Here is a 23,018-nt window from a genome sequence, read left to right as displayed (position 1 = left end):
TGTGTATGTGTGTTAGAATTTTCTACATGTAAGATCATATCATCTGGGATTAGGACTAGTTTTTCTCTCTCTTCTTCAATAGACATGACTTTCATTTATTTTTTTCTTCATAGTTGACTTGACTATAACCTCTAAAACAATGTTGAATAGACAGCGGGGAAGCAATTACAGAAGCCAGACCTCCCATCTTCTGCATCCCACAACCTTGGGTCCATACTCCCAGAGGGATAAAGAATAGGAAAGCTATCAGGGGAGGGGATGGGATACGGAGAACTGGTGGTGGGAATTGTGTGAGGTTGTACCCCTCTTATTCTACAGTTTTGTTAATGTCTTCTTTTTTAAATAAATTAAAAACATTTTTTAAAGAAAGAAAGTCACATTTCCATGGCTAACAAGAAAAACAAAAAAAGAAATAACCTCTAAAACAATGTTGAATAGAAATAGTGAGAACAGACATTCTTGTCTTATTTCAGATCTTAGGAGATATCAGGGAAAAGTAGAGTAAAAACAAAATTTCCTACCAATCCAGTCAAAGTCTGCACAAAAGTAGAACAGAAACAAAACAGTTTTGTTACTGAGTAAGAATTAAACTAGAATGTGATCTACATCATGGGCAGACCTTTAGAGTAAGCAGATGACCAGAGGGCCCTGGACCACAGTGCCAGTGGGACCTGTAACTTTTGTGACCATGAATCTTTGTTTTTGCTCCTATCACTGAGAGGGAAGAGTCTTTCGAGAGCAACTGAGGAAGTCAGGCCTTATTTCCCTTACCTGAGAGGGAAAAAGAAAAATGAGAACACTCAGAAGTTGTAGTAGGTGCAATCTTAGAAGTACATGAAGTACATGAAAGAGATCAGCTTCACTGCCATATTGTTTTTTTTTTTGAATTTTTTTTTTTTATTTAAGAAAGGAGACAGTAACAAAACCATAGAATAAGAGGGGTACAGTTCCGCACAATTCCCATAACCCGCTCTCCATATCCCATCCCCACCCCTGATAGCCTTCCCATTCTCTATCTCTCTGGGAGTATGGATCCAGGGTCATTGTGGGTTGCAGAGGGTGGAAGGTCTGCTTCTGTAATTGCTTCCCTGCTGAACTTGGGCGTCGACTGGTCGATCCATACTCCCAGTCTGCCTCTTTCTTTCCCTAGGAGGGTGGGGCTCTGCGGAAGCGGAGCTCCAGGACACATTGATGGGGTTGTCTGTCCAGAGAAGTCTGGTCAGCATCTTGCTGGCATCTGGAACCTGGTGGCTGAAAGGAGAGTTAACATACAAAGCCAAACAAATTGTTGAACGATCATGGACCTAAAGACTGGAATAGTGCAGATGAAGTGTTGGGGGGTATTCCCTGCATGCTTTTGTTTTTTGATGACACATCTCTCTCTATGCATGCTTTCTCCTTTTTTTTTTCTGAATAAAAAGCTTAAAATGCCTGAAATTATGCTTTTATTTCCAAGCCTTTGTTGCGTTCAGTATGAATAACCAGATGTGGTACAAAAGTGACCCCTTACAAGAAGACCACTTTAACAAATCCATTAAAGAGATTATAAAGATAAACATTTTATCCTCTTATGCAGCTGAGGAAATGCAACTCATTACGTATGCATTCTCAAGCTAAATACTGACTAGATTATGAGGAGGAGGTCTTGACAGCAACATTTCTCATACACAGTTCATCCTAAATCTCCATGGTAATTGGGATAGTCACTTGTGTTTGCTAATTACCTTTATACAAAAGAAAAATAAACTTTAAGATCACACTTCACAGCTATTTAATATTATAGTATGCTACTATTTTGTGGCCTGCCTAACATAAGTGTTCAGCTTCTTTTTTTTTTTTTTTTTTCTTGCAATTCTCTTCTCTCGATTTGAACATAATACCAAAGACAGCAAAAATTGAGAGGAGTGGTCTGGGAGGTGGTGCAGTGATAAAACTTTGGACTCTCAACCATGAGGTCCTGAGTTCGATTGCCAGCAGCACATGTGCTAGAGTGATGTCTGGCTCTTTCTCTCTCCTCCTATCTTTCTCATTAATAAATAAATAAAATTTTAAAAAAAGGAAAATTGAGAGAGATAGGTTTCTTATATCTTTGTGACTTGGCGGTAGCTTTGTAGCTTGGGACAAGTCATCTGCTGAAGTTTGGCTCTCACCTTTCCGTTCCTTCCTTGCTGATTTTAGTCTGAATAAATTGTTCATAGGTCATTGGGTTTTTGAGTTATTAGTTTGGCAAAAAACAAGTGATTTTTTTTTTCTCAAGAAAAGAAATGTTGTTTTTCTTCATGAAGCAGGGAAAGAATTCTCAGTTACTAGTTTTCTAAAGATAAATACAGTTAGGAAAGGGAAGAGGAGTATATTAGAAAGTCTCCCTTTCTTCATTAGAGTGAATTTATTCATTTTAAAAGTCACGTTATTCACCTTTGTAGGGGAACACTGTAGGGCTTTTATTAATTCTAATGTTGCTTGAAAATTGTGCAGGGTGCCTTTCATCAGATTGAGGAAATTTCATTCTATTTCTATTTTTTAAAATTCCTACCTTTTACTTTTTAAAAAAATGTTGATTTTTATTGTGAAAGTTGAATCTTGTAAATTACTTTTCCTAAATCTATCAAGATGATTTCCTTCACTATGTTATTGTATTATGTTATGCTGATTGATTTTCATTTTTAAATCAACCTTTCATTCCTGGGACAAATCTCATTTAGTCATGGTACATAATTCTTTTTATCTTTATAGTAACTTTAGTTTGCTAGTTGTTCATTGAAGGTGTTTATATTCACATGGGATATTGTACTTTAATTTCTTTTTTTATTGACATATCTGGTTTTGAGATCATGATATACTGTTCTTAGAGAAATAGCTGCAAAGTTTTATTTCTACTTCTTTTATTTTTTAGTAGTTTGTGAAGCCATTAGTGTTGTTTAAAAATTTGGCAGAATCCTCAGTGAACTCATAAGTCCTAGAATTTTTTTTATTACTAATTTAATCTTCTGTTACTGTTGTATTTAGATTTTCTGGTTGGTTTTCAGTTAATTTTGGTAGCTTGTGCATTTCCAGTAATTTGTTCATTCCTTGTAGGCAATCTAATCAGGTAGCATTTATTGTTCATATTGTCACCTTAAAATTCGTTTTCCATGAGTAAGAATAGTAACAGCAAATGAAAAAAAAAACTTTTTACTGATGTTAGGTCAATATGACTTTCATACCTGACTTAGTAATTGGTCCTTTCTTTCTTTTTTTTTTTTTTTCTTGTTAGTCTAGATTGTCTGTTAGGAAAAAAAAAAACCCCACAAATTGTAATTGTTTTTTTTAGTGCTTCCTATTCTTTATTTCTTTTTAAAAATACTTTATTTATTTATTTATTGATTCCTTTTTGTTGCCCTTGTTGTTTTATTTTTGTAGTTACTATTGTCGTCATTGTTGGATAGGACAGAGAGAAATGGAGAGAGGAGGGGAAGACAGAGGGGGAGAGAAAGATAGACACCTGCAGACCTGCTTCACTGCTTGTGAAGCGACTCCCCCCGTAGGTGGGGATCTGGGGCTTGAACCAGGATCCTTACATCTGTCCTTGTCCTTTACGCCACCTGTGCTTTACTATACCTATTTCTCTACTAGCCTTTCTTTATTCTTGCTTTGGATTTTGTTTGCCTTTCTTTTTTTAGTTTAAGATGATTAATTAGTATATGTGTTATCTTTATTTTTTAATTTTTATAAACATTTTATTTATTTTTAGTGAAAGAGGGATACAGAGAGAAAGATACACAGAGAGAGCTACCAGAGCACTGCTCAGCTCTGCCTTATGGTGGTCCTGGGGACTGAACCTGGGACTTTGGAGCCCCAGGCTTGAAAGTCTTTTGCATAACCATTATGCTGTCTCCCCGGCCTTTAAGTTCATAACATAATTTTTCAATGTCATATTTTTGTTTTATCTAAAAATATTCTAGTTTACCTCTTGACTTTTTCCTTTATTCACTGGTTATATATCATTGTATTGTTTAATTTTGACAGATAGATGATTTCTCCAAATTTTCTTTAGTTAATGATATTTAATTTTATTCCAGTGTTAGTGGAGTGTACTTTGTAGGATTTCAGTCCTTTTAAACTTATTGCTTTCATTAGTTTTTTTTATTTATCTTTCTCATTTTCTTTATTTTTAAATTTTTGTTTTGTTTTGTTTTCATTTTTACCAGAGAACTGTTCAGCTCTGGTATATGGTGGTGCCAGTGATTAAATCTGGGCCCTTGGAGCCTCAGACATGAAAGTCATTTTGCATGACCACCATGTTACTTCCATACCTTTGTTATTTAATTTTCATCTCCCTTACTTATAAGTAATTTACAAAATAATTTTCTCATTTTAAAGTTTGGAGGGTTTGTTCTTTGTCCAAAGATTATTTTACTATGTAACAGACTGTACCTTATATAACTATAGCTTTTCAGAGTATATTAACAAATTCTTTGCATGTAATGATTCATGTAATAACAATTTATGTTAAATTATGGGATCTATGTAACAATAATTACTGACTCGAATTCTACAGTTTGGACAGAGCATGGTGAGGCTAGCATATTTCCACTCCATGGCAGGGCAATGAGGGTGGGTGTCATCTCTTTCAAAGATGGTTGGTACTGGCTCTTGGCTGGGAAGTTACTTGATATTGTTGTCTGTACCCTTGGTTTATTTCCATGCACATGAGTTGATTTTACTTTCAATAATGTGGTGTTTGGAGTCTTAGAAAGAGTATCCCATGAGCTAGACTTATGGGCTCTATATTAAATATAGTCTATATGACAGATACTTACCAACCATCTGTTAACATCACACTTGCTAATGCCTCATCGCTGAGAGCAACCACATGACCAAACCCAAAAATAATGTATGAAGATATTTTCAAAGGGCATGTATATCAGTAAAAATGTTCTATTTATGACAAAATGATGGTATGCTACTTAAAGATAGGATGCATAGTAAAGTTTTTATAGAGCCCTTGTAGAAAACATGTTTTCTTTTTAGACCACAGAGCTCAACACATTTTATTTTACTACATTTACTGGAAAGTTACTCAGATCTTGTATCCTCTTGCTTTTGCCAGTGATATATTGGCATAGAACAAAACTCCCTCTGCTATTGTGTCTGTTTTGGATTTAATGTTTGTCTTAATCACTTCAGGCTAGAACAGAGAGAAATTAATGGGGGTGGGGGAGAGGGAGGGGCTGGGTGGTGGTGCACCTGGTTGAGCACACATGTTACAAGATGCAAGCATACAGGGACTCAAAGCTGCAAATTTTTTTTTTCATCAGACTCATTAAAAAGTTGTTTATATGCTTGTATGTTTCTTCTGGAGTGAAAATCAGTCTAATTAGAAATATCAAATTGACTCCTCCATTCTAAGTAACATAGAAAAATAAAATTTAATCTTTTAAGACTGTGTATGCATCTGTCACAGGAATTTTTAAATTTTAAAAATTAGAAAAATTAAAAAAAAATTGTTCATGATAGAGAGAGTGAACCAGAGCATCATTTCAGCACATGTATTGCAGGGAATCAAACTTGGGACCTCATGCTTATGTGCCCAGTGCTCTAGTCACTGTGAACCTCTCACCCTGCCATTGGTTTGTTTTTAAGCCTTAGAAATGAACACAATAGTTTAGAGTAGCAATAGATCTTACAAACCTCTTCTTCTTATAGATGAGAAAATTGAGGCTCTCTAAAAGATTTTGTGCTTTAGTGTGTGGTCCAAGAGGTGGTACAGTGGATAAAGCACTGGACTCTCAAGCATGAGGTCCAGAGTTCAATCCCTGGCAGCACATGTACCTGAGTGATGTCTGGTTCTTTCTTTTTCTCCTCCTGTCTTTCTCATTAATAAATAAAATATTAAAAAGAAGATTTTGTGCTTTATGCTGCAGTTAAATGGTAACTGAAGAGATACACTTAACAAAAGCATCTTATTTTCTACATAGCATTTAATAAAATTGACTTCATTTACTTATATCTTAGTTGTTTCATTTACTGGAATGTGAACTCCATGAGACCAGTAGAAAAAAAACTTCTTTTTTTAACCCATTGGGGTCTGGAGTATGAGAGAATTGTTTTCTTTCCTATCCTCCTCCCTAGATCTAATCAATCCTATTAGTTCTCTCTCTTTGCTTGATTAGTGTATTAGTGCAGGTTCAGCCTGCCTTCTTATCTGTCATCCTACTTCACTCTGTCACTGCTCTGCAGTGGTGAACAGCATAGGGCTTATCAGAATACCCTTTCACTTTTTGCCTCAAGCGAGAACATACTATATTCTAACAAAACCTTCAGATACTTAAAATAAGTATAACTTCATACCAAAAGATCAGAACATAAATGAATCTTACAACTATACTCCGCATCATGCCATGGGTCCTTTTTGATAAACTCTGCTCAAATCACTGATCATCTGAATATCATAGTGCTTACTCTCCCAAAAAAGGCACCAAGTTTCTGTTCCTTGAGTTCTTCCAGTTTTTCTTATCCTCAGCGATTTTTTTAAAACTCTTAGCCCATTATACTAATGATATTTGTGCCATTTCCCAGCAACAGTTTACCCCTTCCAATAACTATAAACATTCACCAGCACACACACCTGTGCTTATTGTTTTGTCTATTTTATATCACAAAATGTTCCCTACTGATTCCACCTGAGATCCAGCTTAATTTGCTTTTCAATCCAAGTAACTGCTAGTTATTCACATACAGGCTTAATTATGTCACTTCATGTCAAATGTCTATCCTCATGAATTTATACTGACTTTTGTTTCCTTTATTGAAACTGTGTTCTTAGTTTCATTCTTTTAAAATGGAAGTCAGTTTTTTCTTTTTTAGTCAACACAACATGTAAATTCTCATTCCCATTTTTAAAAGACAGTCTAGGGAGATGAAAGTTTCATAGTCATAACTCAAGAGTTATATGTGCTTTCTAATAGACTCAGAATTAATACACTGTATTGGGGTGAAAAAAAGTTCTTTTTTCCTATCTTTACCCAGTGAAACAAATATTATTAGTTGAATTATTTCATTATGAAAAACTTACCTCACTTGGTTTTGGTGAACTATTCTCTTGGTATGTTGTTGGATTTGATTTGCCAAGATTCTGTTGAGGATCTTCACAGCAGTGTTCATCAGTGATGTGGTCTATGGTTTGAGTGACCTTAGCTTCATAGAACGTGTGGGAGTGATTCCCCCTCTTCAATTTTTCTGGAAGAGTTTGCAAAGAAACAGTTTTAGTTCTTCTTTGAAAGTCTTATCCATAGCTGTGTTTTCACACACTTGTTTTTAGATATTTTAATCTTTCTTAATTTCTGGATTTCTCTCTCTGTCCTATTCAACAACTACATCAATGACAACAATAATAATAACAAGGGCAACAAAATGGGAAAAATGGTCTCTAGGAGCAGTGGATTTGCAGTGCAGGCACCAGCCCCAGCAATAACCCTGGAGGCAAAAAAAGAAAAAGAAAAAAAAAAAAAAAACAGGAGAGAGACAGAAAGATACCTTCAACACTGCTTCACCACTTGCAAAGCTTTTCCCCTGTGCGGACTTGGGGCTTGAACCCAGGCCCTTATTCATTGTAACATGTGTGCTCAGCCAGGTATGCCATTGCCTGGCCCCTATATGTTTTAATGTTTATCAGAAGAACCCCTATTTTAAATTAAACAGCACACAAGTCATGCTCTATTTTATCATTAAAAAAAGTCTTTAGCTGGGCCAGGGATAGATAGCATAATGGCTATGCAAACATATTCTCATGTCTAAGACTCCAAAGTCCCAGGTTCAATCCACAGACTGGGTGGCTTAAGTAATCAGAGAGTTCTGAAGTCTGGGAATGTAAGATTAAAATATTTTAGGCTGTTTTCCTGGAAAGTCTTTATTCCTTGACTAGCAGATAGTTTTTCTTTTGATGCTTCTTCATGTGGCACTTCTGTGAACACATATGTAGATGTTTCCCCCTTATCTTATTAGGGACACCAGTCATTTTGAATTAGGGTTTACTCTAGTAGCACTATATGGAGTTTATCATCTCTTACAGACCTTACTTATCTTTCTTTTTAGAGACCATAAGCAAAAAAAAAAAAAAGGAAAAATGGCCTCTGGTAGTGATGGATTCATCATGTAAGCACCGAGCCCCAGCAATAAAAAAATTAAAGAGAATAAAGTGAAATAAAAAAGAAAAAATATTTTAGAAATCTATAATTTGTATTAAATAAATCACAGAATAATTAACTCACAATTTGAGTTCATATACAGACTGATGGCATCTTTGTCTAGACTGGAAATGAACTTTCAAATTGGTAAAACTCCTGTTTCAATCTTGAAACTGAAATTTCAAAACTGAAGAACTCTAGTCGCTGTCTGTAGTATGTTTTAAAATAGCCTCATGATAGAAGCTAGAGTTCCATAGCAGTGAGGAAGAGACTGTCTTAGCCAGCCTTTCCCATAATAATGATGCATGACAAATCACTGCTAAAATCTCAGTGACACTCAAAAGCAAGCATGTTTATTTATGTATTTATTTATTTATTTATTTATTTATTATTTTTTTTTTTTACTATGGAACTCTTCACACAGATTTATGTGTCATCCTTGTGCAGGATGCATGTTAGTTTTCTCTGTACCATTCCAATTTTGATATATATGCTATTGAAGGGATAAACATATATACCCCAATAGGCATCTGTTGACAGAATCATAGTTCTGTGGGTCCTCTGATGGAGTTCTTAGGCTTCATTCAGGTTTATGGCATGCCAGATTAATGGCACAGATCTGTTCCATGTATCTTATTTTGAGTCTAGGCTTGAGAATTACCGGCTGAGATACATTCTCTTGGTATTGGACTATAGCTCCTAGGATAAATGAAACATTTAATAACAATATAGATAGGCATTCTGATCCAAATTTCACACTCCATTGACTAAAGCAAGGTAATGCAACCCAAATGAAAAGCTGGAGTAAGTCATGAGCACTTTCTCTCAAGAAACTACAGGAAGGGTAGAATGTACAAGGTCTCCAGATAGTGAAGAACAAGGGCTGATAATCCCATTTACCCATAGTTGTTTCTTGAAAGTGCTTAATAGCAAATGCTACTGTGATTTGTTGATATGATATTTAGTGCTTTCCCCAGAACAGCTTCTTTGTCTTGATTTGTCTAAAGGAATTCAGATTCTTTTTTATATACTTATAATGGTTTAGAGTTTCATTTGTTTTCTTTATATCTCTGGCTATATTGGATCTCCTTTCTGTGCCAACTTCTTCCTTTCTCAGTATCTGCTAATGTTCTTTTTAAAATACAGCCCTGAAGTGCTGAAGAGTGAGCCTTATGGAGAGAAGGCTGACGTCTGGGCGGCAGGCTGCATCCTTTATCAGATGGCCACGTTGAATCTGCCCTTCTACAGCACCAATATGCTCTCCCTGGCGACAAAAGTAAGTAACCTGGGGGGAGAAAAAAAGGTCTCCTATTGCTAAAAACACTGCCTTTTTCTTCTTAAATAGAACCTTTGACACTTTTTTTAAAAGATAGAGACAGAGAAGATAGAACATCACAGAGTCAAAGAGACCACAGTACCAAAGAGTCTTTCAGTGCCCTGGGGGCCACAGACTGAGCATGGGGTTGCGTATATGACAAGTCTGCGCACTATCCAAGTGAATTATTTTGTTGGCCTGAAACTCTGGGATTAAAAAACAAACAAAAAACCCACAACATTTCTTTCTTTCTATAAAGGTGAGAATTAAAGTGGGGGGGGGGGGGGCGCAGAGAGAGATCCCAGAATACTGCTGGCAGATAATCTTGCCAGAGACTGAATCTACAGCTTCTAGGACCTCACAAAGGCTGAAACTTTGTGATTTTTAAAAGAACTGTCAGTCGAAAACAGACATTGGTTTATTAACCACACAGACAATTCTTGCTTCTTCTAAACCTGTATCATTTAGTATGAAATAATTTCCCTTATAATTGTCATTATCATAGAAAATGAAAAAACTAAACATATCAAAATTTAAATACATTCAATTCAAAATACAGTATGCTATCAAACTTAAACATAAATAACAATTCTTCATTCTTGTTCATTCATCTACTGCTGAACTGGCAGTGGAATAGAAGAGTTCAGTTGTCTGTGCTTAGCTGGACAAGGTTCTATACAAAAACCTAAGTTCAAATCTTCTCAATATGTTTTTTTTTTTCTCCAACCCAAAACATATATATAGCTTCTTCTTCTTTTTTCTTTTTAAAGAAACTAATCATCTACAAGGCAGCTGTCATATGAGGATAATTTCTTATCTCCCTGTGTAGGTGACTATACACCACTCCAACCACCAATTTACGTCCACCTCCACTATGGTCACATGCTGAGTCCCAGAACCCTCTCATCCCTTCCTGCCTCTCTCCCTTCTCCTCCAGAGTCCTTGACTTTGCTGCAACAGACCACACCCAGTTCAAGTTTCACTGTAGAATTTCATTTCCTTTCATTGTTTCTTAAGTTTCACCTAAAATTGAGCTGATCCACATTCTCTCTTGGTAGTATATAAGCTTTGGTTTGTAGGACTCACATCAGCACATTATAGCATCCTACACATTGTTGGTTACTAATCAAGGGAACTTTCACTCAGCCTGAAGATTCAGATTCCATCTTCAAAAATGTGTTGTTTTTTTAAACAGAGAATTTTCTTTATATATATATATTTATTTGTTTATTTTCCCTTTTGTTGACCTTGTTGTTTTTTAGTTATTATTGTTGTTGATGTCATCGTTGTTGGATAGGGCAGAGAGAAGTGGAGAGAGGAGGGGGAGACAGAGAGGGGGAGAAAAGACAGACACCTGAGACCTGCTTCACCACCTGTGAAGCGACTCCCCTGCAGGTGGGGAGTTGGGGGCTCAAACCGGGATCCTTATGCTGGTCCTTGTGCTTTGCATCGTGCGCTTAACTCGCTGCACTACCGCCCGACTCCCGAAAAAATGTGTTAAAGGTTTACTTGGATTATTTTTGTTTCTGATTAAAACTTGTGCATAACATATGGCGGTTATTGAGTAGCAGTTATTGTGGACAATTATTAGTGCCTGAAGGTAGCAATTGTCTCAGTGCCCATCAGTCTGTTTATTTTGCAGATTGTGGAGGCGGTATATGAACCAGTGCCAGAAGGCATCTACTCTGAAAAGGTGACAGATACCATCAGCAGGTAATCAATTAGTCTCGCAACTTTGAACATATAGGTTCATATAGAGTATCACCAAAAACTGTATATCTTAGAATAATTCACTGCATAAACATTCATGAAAAAGAAAGGCTTCTGAATAATTCAAACATAGGGAAAGGTGCATCCTCAGATATAAGGACCGTTTGATATATGCTGAAGTGTCCAAGAGGAAGTAATATATTCACTTGAACACATCCTGTAGGATAACTTTGTGTAAGATTCTCTGTCATCTTTTAAAACATGTAGGCCACAATGGAAGTAAAACAGACAATATATATAGTGCTGTTTGTGATTATGACAAGAACCATAAAGTATACATGAAAATGACAATGGGTGGACAAGAAGATATGGAACTGGAAAAAGGTGTTAAAATGACAAGTCTATCCCATAATCTATCTATCTATCTATCTATCTATCTATCTATCTATCTATCTATCTATCTATCATCTATCTATCATCTATCTATAATCTATCATTTATTTTCACCACTGAACTTCCTAGGGCTTTGCACCTTTATGATCCCTCACTCCGGGCTAAATTTTCCTTCCAATCACAAGCAGAAGCTGAATGGGAGAGAGGCAGAGAGGGAGAGAGACAGACACAGAGAATGGAGTCACCACAGCACCACTTCACTTGTGAAGCTTCCCTGTGTAGGTACTCCCATGTGGTGGCTGGAGACTCAGACACAGTATACTGTATCTTTTACTTGTATGAACTATCTTTCACCATTATTATTTTAAAATTGTTATGTTTAGCAATACATTTTCAAAGAAAGTCAGGAAGTAGTACTCCAAATATAAATAGTAATTTAATAAAAGTCATTATTCTGCAAAGTTCCGCACCTAGCCTACCTCTCACTTCCTCTCACTAACCTCTTCTATCTTGCCTCCAGCCACATAGGGCCTTCTGAATTTTGTTCTTCCTCTTCCTTTTTTTCTGAAACTCTTTTCCTTTGATACTGTGGCACAGATCCTCATTCCTCTGGTGTTACTGCTGAAATCATCCTTTATTAGGGAGACTACTCTAGTGTCTCCACAATTTTTTAGGACACTAGTCCCCTTCTTTCTGAACTGCGCAGGACCTATCCTAAAGTCGTTATACACATATATCTGGGTACTTTATTGTTTTTCTGCCGTATTAGAATGAAAGTCCCTTAAAAATCAGCTGTCATACCATCGTCTCTGGTCCCTATCTTATCTGAAAACTCCACCAAAGCAGTACTTTTCTAGCTTGTTTCATAGCTATTCAGTGCTCCGAAAAATGGCTGGTACAAAGCAGATCTTTAACAAATACTGACTGTGAGAGCACATGACTCTCATTTCTGTGGCTAGTTATTTTTGGATCATTTTATGCATTTAACTTGCCGCAAGATTACTTTCCTGATACTGTAAGTCAAATCATCATTGTTATTCTAGAAATCCAACTATCACCCCCAGATAGAATCTTTATGCATCCCCCATTTCCTTCCCTAAAAATTCAGTTTACTTTCTTTCTTACCATTTAGTACTGTATCTGATGAAATGTATGGATTGACCTGTCAATGCACATGCTCAGTGGGGAAGCAATTACAGAAGCCAGACCTTCTACCCTCTGCACCTCATAATGAGCCTGGGTCCATGTTCCCAGAGGGATAGAAAATAGGAAAGCTATCAGGGAAGGGGATGGGATACGGAGTTCTGGTGGTGGGAATTGTGTGGAATTATACCCCTCTTATCCTATGTTTTTTTTGTTTTGTTAGTGTTTCCTTTTTATAAATAAATAAAAAAAGAAATGTATTAGACCTATTGCCTTGACATGTCAGTCCCTATTTTTTCTCTCCAAGGTCTGTTTTGCGTTAAGGACTCCTTGAATGTTTATAGGATTTATCACTTGAACTTTTCCTTGTTCCACAGAATATCCTAAGAGCGTCAGGTGTCATAGGGATGCTTGACTAACCCTCCCTAATTTCTATTCTTTTCTTATTTGCCACCAGTGTTATTGCTGGGGCTCAGTGCCTGCAGGAAAAATCCACCATTCCCTGTGCCTATTCCTCCTTCTTATATTTTATAGGACAGAGAGAAATTAGGAAGGAGAAGATAGGGAGAGAAAAAGAGAAGCACTTGGAACACACACTGCTCTGGAAGGGGACCAGGGATCTGAACCTGGGTCCTTTGTGTATAGTGCCATGTGCCACCACCCAGACCTTTGAATCTCTATTTCTTAATTCAATATAACGGGGATCATGAGTTTGATAGGACACTTATACTCAGTAATATATGCAAATCAGTTAGCATAGTATTTAACAAATAATCAGTACTTGACCAATATTGGCAATTATCATTGTTACTATTGAGGGAAGTGAGCTGCAATGCTTCACTAAATCATCTGAGTTCCACTTGTGCTGGATTGTGCCCCACTGCAAGTGAATCCAGACAAGTGTATGTAAACTTCTATCTTCAAGATTTCTTCCTGTTCTTTGCTATTTGCTTTCCAGGAAAATTGCCTCAAAATCGAAGAAATCCTGAGGGATGTCAAGACAACACTACCAGATTTACCCATTAATTCCTGTTTTCCATTGATATTTGAATGCTACAGAATTCAGAAGATAATGCACATAAAAAATATATAGACATTACTCTGATTTTTAGATCATAAATTGCTTTCAGTGGGCCCTCAGCTATTGGTGTCCAAATCTTTTGGGGTGCAGTGGACTCAGCCATCAACATGGTCATGTAAGGTTAAGAATATCAATTCTGGAAATAAGTAGATTTCAATCCTTACTCTTTCACCTACCTAACCTCAAGTTCTTTTTTTTATTTTTATTTTAGACAGAGACAAAATTTGAGAAGGGGGAGATATAGAGGGATGGACACACACACACACACACACACACACACACACACACACACCCCTGCAGCATTGCTTTACTGCTTGTGAAGATTTCACCCCGCAAATGGGGACCAGGGGCTTGAACTGGTGTCTTTGTATGCTGTAACATGTGTGCTCTACCAAACGTGCCACCACCCAGCCCCTAAGACTTCTTTTCCTTAGGAAAAGAAAGAAATGCTTAAATTGGGAAACATGATTCAACAGATTGTCTGGAGGTGAACATTTAATTGTCCAGAGTAGATTACTGATCTCTATATTGGTCAGTGTGTGTAGAGAGTATGAAATGTAAGGAAAATAACTGGTATGTCTTCCAGGGCCTAGAACAGTTTCTGCTGCATGACAGGTCAAGAAAGTTAAATAGGGAGTTGGGCTGTAGCGCAGCGGGTTAAGCGCAGGTGGTGCAAAGCACAAGGACCAGCATAAGGATCCCGGTTCGAACCCCGGCTCCCCACCTGCAGGGGAGCCTACTCCCTTATGAGTAGTACTCATAAGCTTATTTTGAAGCTTAAATGAGATAATGGTCCTAGTGAACTTAGCAAAGTACTTTTCACATAGTAAATCCTCAATAGAATTTGATATTGTTATGAATAATAATGTTATTTATGGAATTAAGCATATAAATATATTAGGTAAATATGGTACAGGGGACAATAAAAGAGGTTGTAGACCAAATTTGTCTAGTTTGGGGATTTGAGAAATACTTCTTTTTTTTTTTTAAATTAATTATTTATTTTTGTTACCCTTGTTTTTTTAATTGTTGTAGTTATTATTGTTGTTGCTATTGATGTCATCATTATTGGATAGGACAGAGAGAAATGGAGAGAGGAGGGGAAGACAGAGAGGGGGAGAGAAAGATAGACACCTGCAGACCTGCTTCACTGCCTGTGAAGCGACTCCCCTGCAGGTGGGGAGTTGGGAGCTCGAACCGGGATCCTTATGCCGGTCCTTGCACTTTGTACCACCTGCGCTTAACCTGCTGTGCTACCGCCCTCCTGAGAAATATTCTATGGACAATGGATATATAATCTGAAACCTGAGAAAGAAATTGGAGTTGTTAGGGGCTGGGTGGTGGTGTACCTGGTTGAGCTTGGGTCCAAGCCCCCACTCCTCAGTTACAGGGAGAGAAGCTTCACAAGTGGTGAAGCAGTACTACAGCTTTCTCTGTCTCTCTCTCTCTGTCTCTCTCTCTCTACCTGTGTCTCTCCTTCTCTAATTACCCCTCTCGTTTCAACTTCTGTCTCTATCCAAAATAAATATTAATATATTTTATAATATGAATATTTATATTTTAAATATAATAATTTTTATTTAAAATATTTTTACTGGGAGAAATAATGGTTTACAGTAAATAAGTTGATACGTGTCAAATTTCTCAGTTTTCTGCAGAAAACTAATATATTTTTTATAAAAAAAGAATTGGAGATGTATATAAGTTAAGAGAGAAATAACCAGCACATGAAGATACTGACAGGGGTCAGACATACTAGGCCCTGTGAGCTGTGAAGTGTGTTGAGGTATTGTATCCAGTTCCAGAGAGAGAACTAAAGAATTACCAGCAGCCTTGAAAACAGTGGAAGTTTCTTCTTTCACAAAGATCACGCTGACTGTAATATGAGGGATAAACTAGAGAGGTATGAGAGTGAGGGAAAGAAGCAGATCCAGCTGTCCACAGAGAAAGGCTAGTGGCTTGGTATTGAGTAGTGGTACCAGAGAAGATGTATCTACTGTGGATTGGAAGTTGAGTCAACAATTTGAGGGGGAATCAGCCATGAGAAGATGAAAATATACTTTAGTTAATTTGGGAAATGTAGAATGACATCGATAATTGAAAACAATAGGAGCTGATCTCTGAAGCTTCAGAAAATGTAGCCAAGCTCATGGAACGAGAGTTCCAAAGAAGTCAAAGTTAGCTCACCATTAGAATATGTGGATCAGGCTGTGGTGCTTTTGCCACCAAAATGAGTCAGAGAATAAATAAAGCACTATCAGAGACTCCAGATTAAATGTTTCTAGGCCGCTGTATATATCAAAGCACTAAGATGCCATGGTAAGTAAGAGCTGGCAATGTAATTTCATAACTGACTGCAAATGAAGATTACATCCTATCACAGATGTTGCTTTCATTTAAAATTATTTAAGACTTATTGTCTGGATTCATATCACAAGGTGTCATCTTTGGAAAATCTGACATAAAATCAAAATCAGTCATGAGTTTCGTGCAATCACATATTTAATGTTCTTTGGAATTTTAAGTTCTGAAAGAGAGTACAAATTCATTTTTAAAAATTTTTCTTAGATACTGATTTTCTTTAGGAAATTGACACAAAGGGACATGCAAAGGCAAAAGTTGTTCCTTGTGATCATTTGTGTCTCAGCCAACCAGGTTCTGAGTCAATTACTGACAATGTGATGGATTCTTTAAAATATGAGGCAAAACCTTCCAGACACCAAGTTGTAGACACTACCATGATTCTACCCTGACTTGACTGGGCAGGTGACTGCACCAATGTATCCTGGAACGTCACCTCTTCAGAGCCCTAGCTAGGGGTATGGATCGACCCCCACCCCCAAGACCCAAAATCCAGTAGAGAAGCAATTACCAAAGCCAGAACTCCTACCTTCTGTACCCTAAAAACAACTCTGATCCATAACTCCCAGTGGGGGAGAAGTGATAGGAGGAAGAGCAAAAGAGGGTTCTGGACTCCAGCGCCATCAGGTCGCAGAGAGAGAGGATGAAAAGATGAGAGCTGTTTGGATATAGTAATAGGGTTTTGTTTGGCACTTGGAGGGGAAGAGAGGATTGGACCTGGAAAAAAAGGGGGGGCAAGTATGTACAAATGTAGACACATAGTTGTAGAGATGACAATTAACCCATGTCTGCAACCTTGGGAGAACCAGGGTGGACTACAATGGAGAGACTTGGGACTCAGAACTCTGGTGGTGGGAACTGTGTGGAATTATACCCCTCTTGACTTGTAATTTTGTAAATCAATATTGAGTAGCTAATGAAAAATTAAAAAAAAATATGAGGTAAACACTATGGAAAACTTTACTAGACTCCTTTGTTTTAAACGGAACATAGTGTCATGCTTTTGTTCTTTTATTATCTTCTCATTTTTCCTTTCTCCAGCATTGTCAGATAGATCTCACATTTTTTATGACTTATGCACAATGTCTTTTACTTTTGCTGTTTGTTCATGTTGTGTACAAGCATATTTTGGAGTTCCCCCCCCCCCCCAGAGGCTTTTAAATGGGGAGAATAATTTAGCAACTCGGGAGAGTTTGGGGCAGAAAACAAATTTGTTTCTGTTGCTCTGCCTAGGACTAGCATTACTATTTTTATCTTCTAGTACAATGCTAAGAGAGTATTGTTTGTTTATTTTTTTTAAGGAAGAACATTTCCTCTTATGTACAGAATATTCCAGGTGCCTTATTTTCCTCTCTCAGTGCCTGGTTGCATAAACTGTCTGGCACTTTGTTTCTGAGGCAGCCATGGTGACTAAGGAAGCTTATGCTTTCAGCTCATTCTAAGGCCAGGTGGATTTTTTGCATTTTCACCCTACTTTCAACTCTATTTCTTAAAATTTAAAACAAACATATAGAAGTGGTAGGGTAGGTCTGTCTAATGATCGTTTAATAAGTTTTCCAGTGAAAATCTGTCTAATGATGGTCTAATAAGCTTTCCAGTGAAGACTTGGAAAGGAATAGAATTTTAGCTAGTAGATAAGCGACGGTGTCTGTGAAAGTGTAGGCATCAATCCATCCACATTCAGATACAGTAAATAAAATGAGCAACGAAATGGGGGTGGAGTACAGAGAGTCCTGAACTGTTTGGAAAGTACAGACAGGAACTGTCAGTGTGTTGTTGTAGAGAATGAATGAGACCGAGGGAAAAGATACAGGCCAGTTCCAGAGGGGGCGTGTATGGCATGCTGTTGTCCATGAGGAATTGCTACCAGAGGAGTGCAATAGTCAGATTTAGGAATATTATCTTGGTATCAGTTTACAGTATGAATCAGAGGTAGACAAGAGGTAGGCTTGTCATTCAGGAAACAATTTCAGAAGCCCAAGCATTCCAGCTTGATGAGATTACAGTGGTGTAGGTTATTTGAAATCTAGAAGCTGATTCTTACTTGGGTTCAGAATTAATAAATATAAGCTAGAATAATGATAAGCTAGGATATAAACCTCAGTAATTTGACTCAGAGGTTGTCATGCCTAACTATGATGGTAACTATATTTCCTTGGAGGTCCCTTTTCCACTAATGGTAAGTACTAGACAGGACAAACTTTGGGGGAGGAATGGTGATGAGTTAAATGCCAGAACAGTGATCATTTTGGTCAACGTTTCCCATATATAGTAATACATAATATATAATATGCAAATTCATTTAGATTGCCTTATTCATTAATAAAAGTGCTCAGCTGACCATTCAACAGTTAATCAGTTTAGATATTCAAGGGCTAATCATTTAGAATATTGGCACTGATTAAAGTTTTGGATGGTGACTTTTTTAAAATTCATATATTGACATAACCAGTATGAGGTCAACCAAAATTTAAAAAAATTTGTCACCTTTAATTCCTTTTGCTGACTAAGTGGGACTAGATGAAGGATCCCATTTAATCAGAAGGTGCCTTAGCAGAGGAGGCTTGCGTTCTACCTTCTCTCTCATTCTCTTTGGGGTTGTGGATACAGGTGAAGAGAGTGTCAGACGTGGAGCAGCTTTCCAAATTGGTCCTGGGGGGTGGGGTGGTCAAGAACTGCTACTGCCTGAGCAGGCAGCATGGGTTATGCATAAATGGGTGACATCATGGAGAAACTCTTGTTTACCTCCATTCTGGGAACCAAGTGCCTCCTGGGATCACAGAGGTTGCAATCTTGTGTGGGTCTCCTGTCTACCATTGATTGAGATAGGGGATTATAGGAGGTAGATATTGATTTCCTTGGGACCTGCTGGGACCCTACCCTACAATTCTGTTTTTGTATTGGGATCCCATGAGTTATGTAGTACACCCTGATTTCAAAAGCTCTTACTTTACTAGACATATAATAAATAGACAAACTGAAATCATGTTAAGTATGACTTCAACAGATAAATAAGTATTTTAATAAAAATAGAGTAAACCCCATGCGGCTTCCTGGGCCGGTGGGTGGGTGGGATGGGACACACTCTTTTGGTGGTGGGAATGGTGTTTATGTACACTCCTAGTAAAGTGTAGTCATATAAATCACTAATTAATTAATATGAGAGGGGAAAAATTAATTGTATATCTCGAAGTTTTTAAAACACAGACTGAGTCTTCTTAATATATAGGCTGTGTATTTGATATGCGGACTCTCTCAAAAGCCTAGTCCAAGTAGATCAGAGGCAACCAGTGGCACAGCTATTTACAAGATACTGGGTACTATACAGCAAACCCTAACAAAAGGACTTTTCAAAGTTAACCCAATTACCAAATTATGTGAAGATAACATTAACTATCCATTGTCTTTTTGAACCCTAAGACAGCAGGAACCTCACATCTCCACTATAGAGCCTATATTTCTCCCAGTCCTGAAACCTTAGGATAGGGCCCACTTTCCCGCATGCCTCTCCCAATCCATATCAAATAATACTGCATCAGCCAATCGCAACCTAATCAACACAATGATTGCCACCTCAACATGCTTCAGCTCAGACTGTGTCCAGAGACTTTAGGTGTGGAATGATAACCCTTCAGCTTCATTACTCAGGTGAGACCTTTCCTTTCATAGCATTCTCTAATTCCATCTCAGGTGGTTCACTTTCTAACAAAGTCCCAAAACCTAGATATACACCAGTTTCTGTGAGAGAGAGCATATGTTCACACGTATCCATAAACAAGTGCAAAATATATACCTGAAAGCAGAAGTACACTAGAGTTTGCAGTGAGTACCCCCCTAACACTTCCTCTCCACTATGCCAAGCTTTGGGTCCATGATTGCTCAACAATTTGTTTGGCTTTGTATGTTAACTCTCTTTTCAGCCACCAGGTTCTAGATGCCATCAGGATGCCGGCCAGGCTTCCCTGGACTGAAGACCCCACCAATGTGTCTTGGAGCTCTGCTTCCCCAGAGACCCACCCTACTAGGGAAAGAGAGAGGCAGACTGGGAGTATGGACAGACCAGTCAACATCCATGTTCAGCGGGGAAGCAATTACAGAAGCCAGACCTTCCATCTTCTGCAACCCACGACCCTGGGTCCATGCTGCTAGAGGGATAGAGAATGGGAAAGCTATCAGGGGAGGGGATGGGATATGGAGATTGGGTGGTGGGAATTGTGTGGAGTTGTACCCTCCTACCCTATGGTTTTGTTAATTTATCCTTTGTTACATAAAACATAAATTAAAAAAAATAGAGTAAACCCATTGCTTTAGAAGTTAAAAACAATGGCATAAGATCATGTCTTTCCTTAACAGAGAAACTTCATTTCTTTTAAATGACATTTTATTATTTTAAAAATTATTGTATTTGTTTATTATTAGATAGAGACAGAAATTAAGAAGAGGAAGGGAAGAGATAAGGATAGAAACAGAAACACCTGGAGCACTGTTTCACCACCTGTGAAGCCTTCCCCCTGCAGGTGGAGGCCAGGGACTTGAACCTATGTCCTTGTGCACTGCGATATAAGTGCTTAACCAGGGGCACCACTGCCTTACCCCAAGATTTTTTGGTTTTTAATAAGAGAGAAATAGAGGGAGAGATAGAGAGAGAGATGGAGAAGAAGAGAGATAGAGAGAGACAGAGACACCAGAACACTTATGTTGGTGCCAGGGGTCGAACGTGGGACTTTGGAGTCTATGGTATGGAAATCTTTTTTATAACTGTTATGTTGACTCCCTGGCTATAAAGTAATGTCTTAAACATTATGACTTGGGTCTGTTTTACTTATGTTTGACAAACATGGTAGAAAAGAATAATTAGCAAATTAATTAATTAGAGTTTATTTTGATTTCTGTTTTCAAGACTAATTATATATACTAATTCTTTTTTGAAAATTATTTATTTATAAAATGGAAACACTGACAAGACCATAGGATAAGAAGGGTACAGTTCCCACCACCAGAGCTTTGTATCCCATCCTCTCCCCTGATAGCTTTCCTGTTCTTTTAACCCTGTGGGAGTATGGACCCAGGGTCATTATGGGGTGCAGAAGGTGGAAGGTCTGGCTCTGTAATTGCTTCCCCATTGAACATGGGCCAATATTGATAGATTGATCCATACTCCCTGCCTGTCTCTCTGTCTCTCTCTCTCTGGTGGTGCAGGACTCTGAGGAAGTGAGCTCCAGGACACACTGGTGGGTCATCTGCCCAAGGAAGTCCGGTTGGCAACATGGTAGCATCTGGAACCTGGTGGCTGAAAAAGAGTTAACATATAAAGCCATACAAATTGTTGACTAATAATGAACCTAAAGGCTGGAATATTGCAGATGAAGATTTGGGGCCTCCGTTTTGGAAATAGCTAGTAGCTCTATTTTAGGTATATTCCAAAGGGCTCGTGACTTTATTAGTTTTTACCTGAGCCTGACATCTGATATGCAGGTGGACCCAGGTTATTGTCTGGGGAGATGATGTCATGGCTGGAAGAAGGGCTAGAAAGGGCTGGATCAGGAAAGAGAGTAGCTCCCAAATATGGGAAAGGTGTATAAATATTGTTGCCTGTAAACCTCATCGATTTGATCTGGGGCCCATATTCAGCATAGGAGCCTATGTAACCTCTGCATCCCTGTAGGTTTGAACTTGCATTCTTTGGTTATCAGTAGGAACATTCCAAGTTGTACCAATTTCAGGACCCATCTTCCTCAGGTGAAACAGACTCTATGTTGTCCAGCCTCACATCGGAGGATGGAATATTCTCTACCATTGTTGATCCACACTGAGGGCAAGGTCCTGTGGACACCCCCCAGAGGGGTCCATTATGTTGTTCCTGATGGAGATGACCAGTGATTATGGAGAGAGGGATCTATTCGAGGTCTAGGCTCATCTTGTTTGTGTGGGAATCCCAAGACTCTCTGACTAGGGCCCCAGCTGATGGGGTGGCTTGATAGTGACTAAAGAGTCATCGTTAAAGTATGCCAGTCTCTTGCCCTTATTCAGCTTTTGTAGTCCTTAATTTGATAAGGTTAGCTTTGGAGTGACTAAGGGAAGTGTAATCGGAAGTAGGTGAGTAGGGTATCTAGATCTAAGTAGGAACTATTCATTAGGTACTTTAAGGTGTCTTTTTAGGTCTTTTTACTTGCTTGCTTCATTTATTGACTCACTGCAAACTATTGTACACTTTTGCTTTAAGGTATATATTTTCCTCTAATTTATGGATACATGTGTACATCTGCCCTATCTCATGGGACCTGGTCTATATCTAGGTTTTGAGGCTTTGTTAGGAAGTGGACTACCTGAAATGGAATTAAGGAGTCCTTTGAGAAAGGAAAGGTCTCACCCAAGAAATGATGCTGAAGGGTTGACATTCCACACCTGATGTCTCTGGACACATTCTGAAGTGAAGCATGCCAACGTGGTACTCATTGCATTGAATAGGTTGGGATCAGCAGATGCAGTATCAGTTGGTATGAACTGAGAGAAGCATGCAGGAAAGTGAGCCCCACCCTAGAGGTTCCAGGACTGGGGGAAATTTGGGCTCTATAGAGGAAGCAGGAGGTTCCTGCTGTCTTAGGGTTTGAGAAGGCAGTAGATAGTTATTGCCATAATCAAATTATTTGGCAATTGGGTTGTCTTTGAAAACCCTATTGCTAGGATTTGCTGTATCCTATGTGTACTAATTCTTAATCCTTAATGTCTGGAGACATTAGTTTAGATAAACATTGTGGTAGCTTTGATTGCTCAATCAAATGGCAGATATAAAATTTGATCATTTTCTCCAAGTCCAAAGAAGCTAAATTTTGTTGAGAAGCAGGTGAGA

The 23,018-nt window shown here is 38.0% G+C and overlaps 1 protein-coding gene and 1 non-coding gene across 8 annotated transcripts in view; one reads left to right on the top strand and one right to left on the bottom strand.

The window, feature by feature from the left end:
• NEK10 (NIMA related kinase 10) overlaps window positions 1-23,018 on the top strand; it is a 189,548-nt gene that overhangs the window by 79,551 nt on the left and 86,979 nt on the right. For all 7 annotated transcript variants that reach the window (XM_060180452.1, XM_060180448.1, XM_060180447.1 and 4 more), the window contains exons 15-16: window positions 9,312-9,441; window positions 11,123-11,193. In XM_060180452.1, the coding sequence (XP_060036435.1) occupies window positions 9,312-9,441; window positions 11,123-11,193 (201 nt within the window). The remainder of the gene's footprint in view (window positions 1-9,311; window positions 9,442-11,122; window positions 11,194-23,018) is intronic.
• On the bottom strand, window positions 8,566-8,677 carry LOC132535373 (U6 spliceosomal RNA). Its single transcript, XR_009547155.1, has one exon. It is a non-coding gene; the product is annotated as a U6 spliceosomal RNA (small nuclear RNA).

This window comes from Erinaceus europaeus, chromosome 21, assembly GCF_950295315.1.
Source record: "Erinaceus europaeus chromosome 21, mEriEur2.1, whole genome shotgun sequence".
Taxonomy (NCBI): Eukaryota; Metazoa; Chordata; class Mammalia; order Eulipotyphla; family Erinaceidae; genus Erinaceus; species Erinaceus europaeus.
The sequence above is the reverse complement of the archived record's forward strand: the minus strand, read 5'-3'. Positions and strand labels throughout refer to the sequence as shown.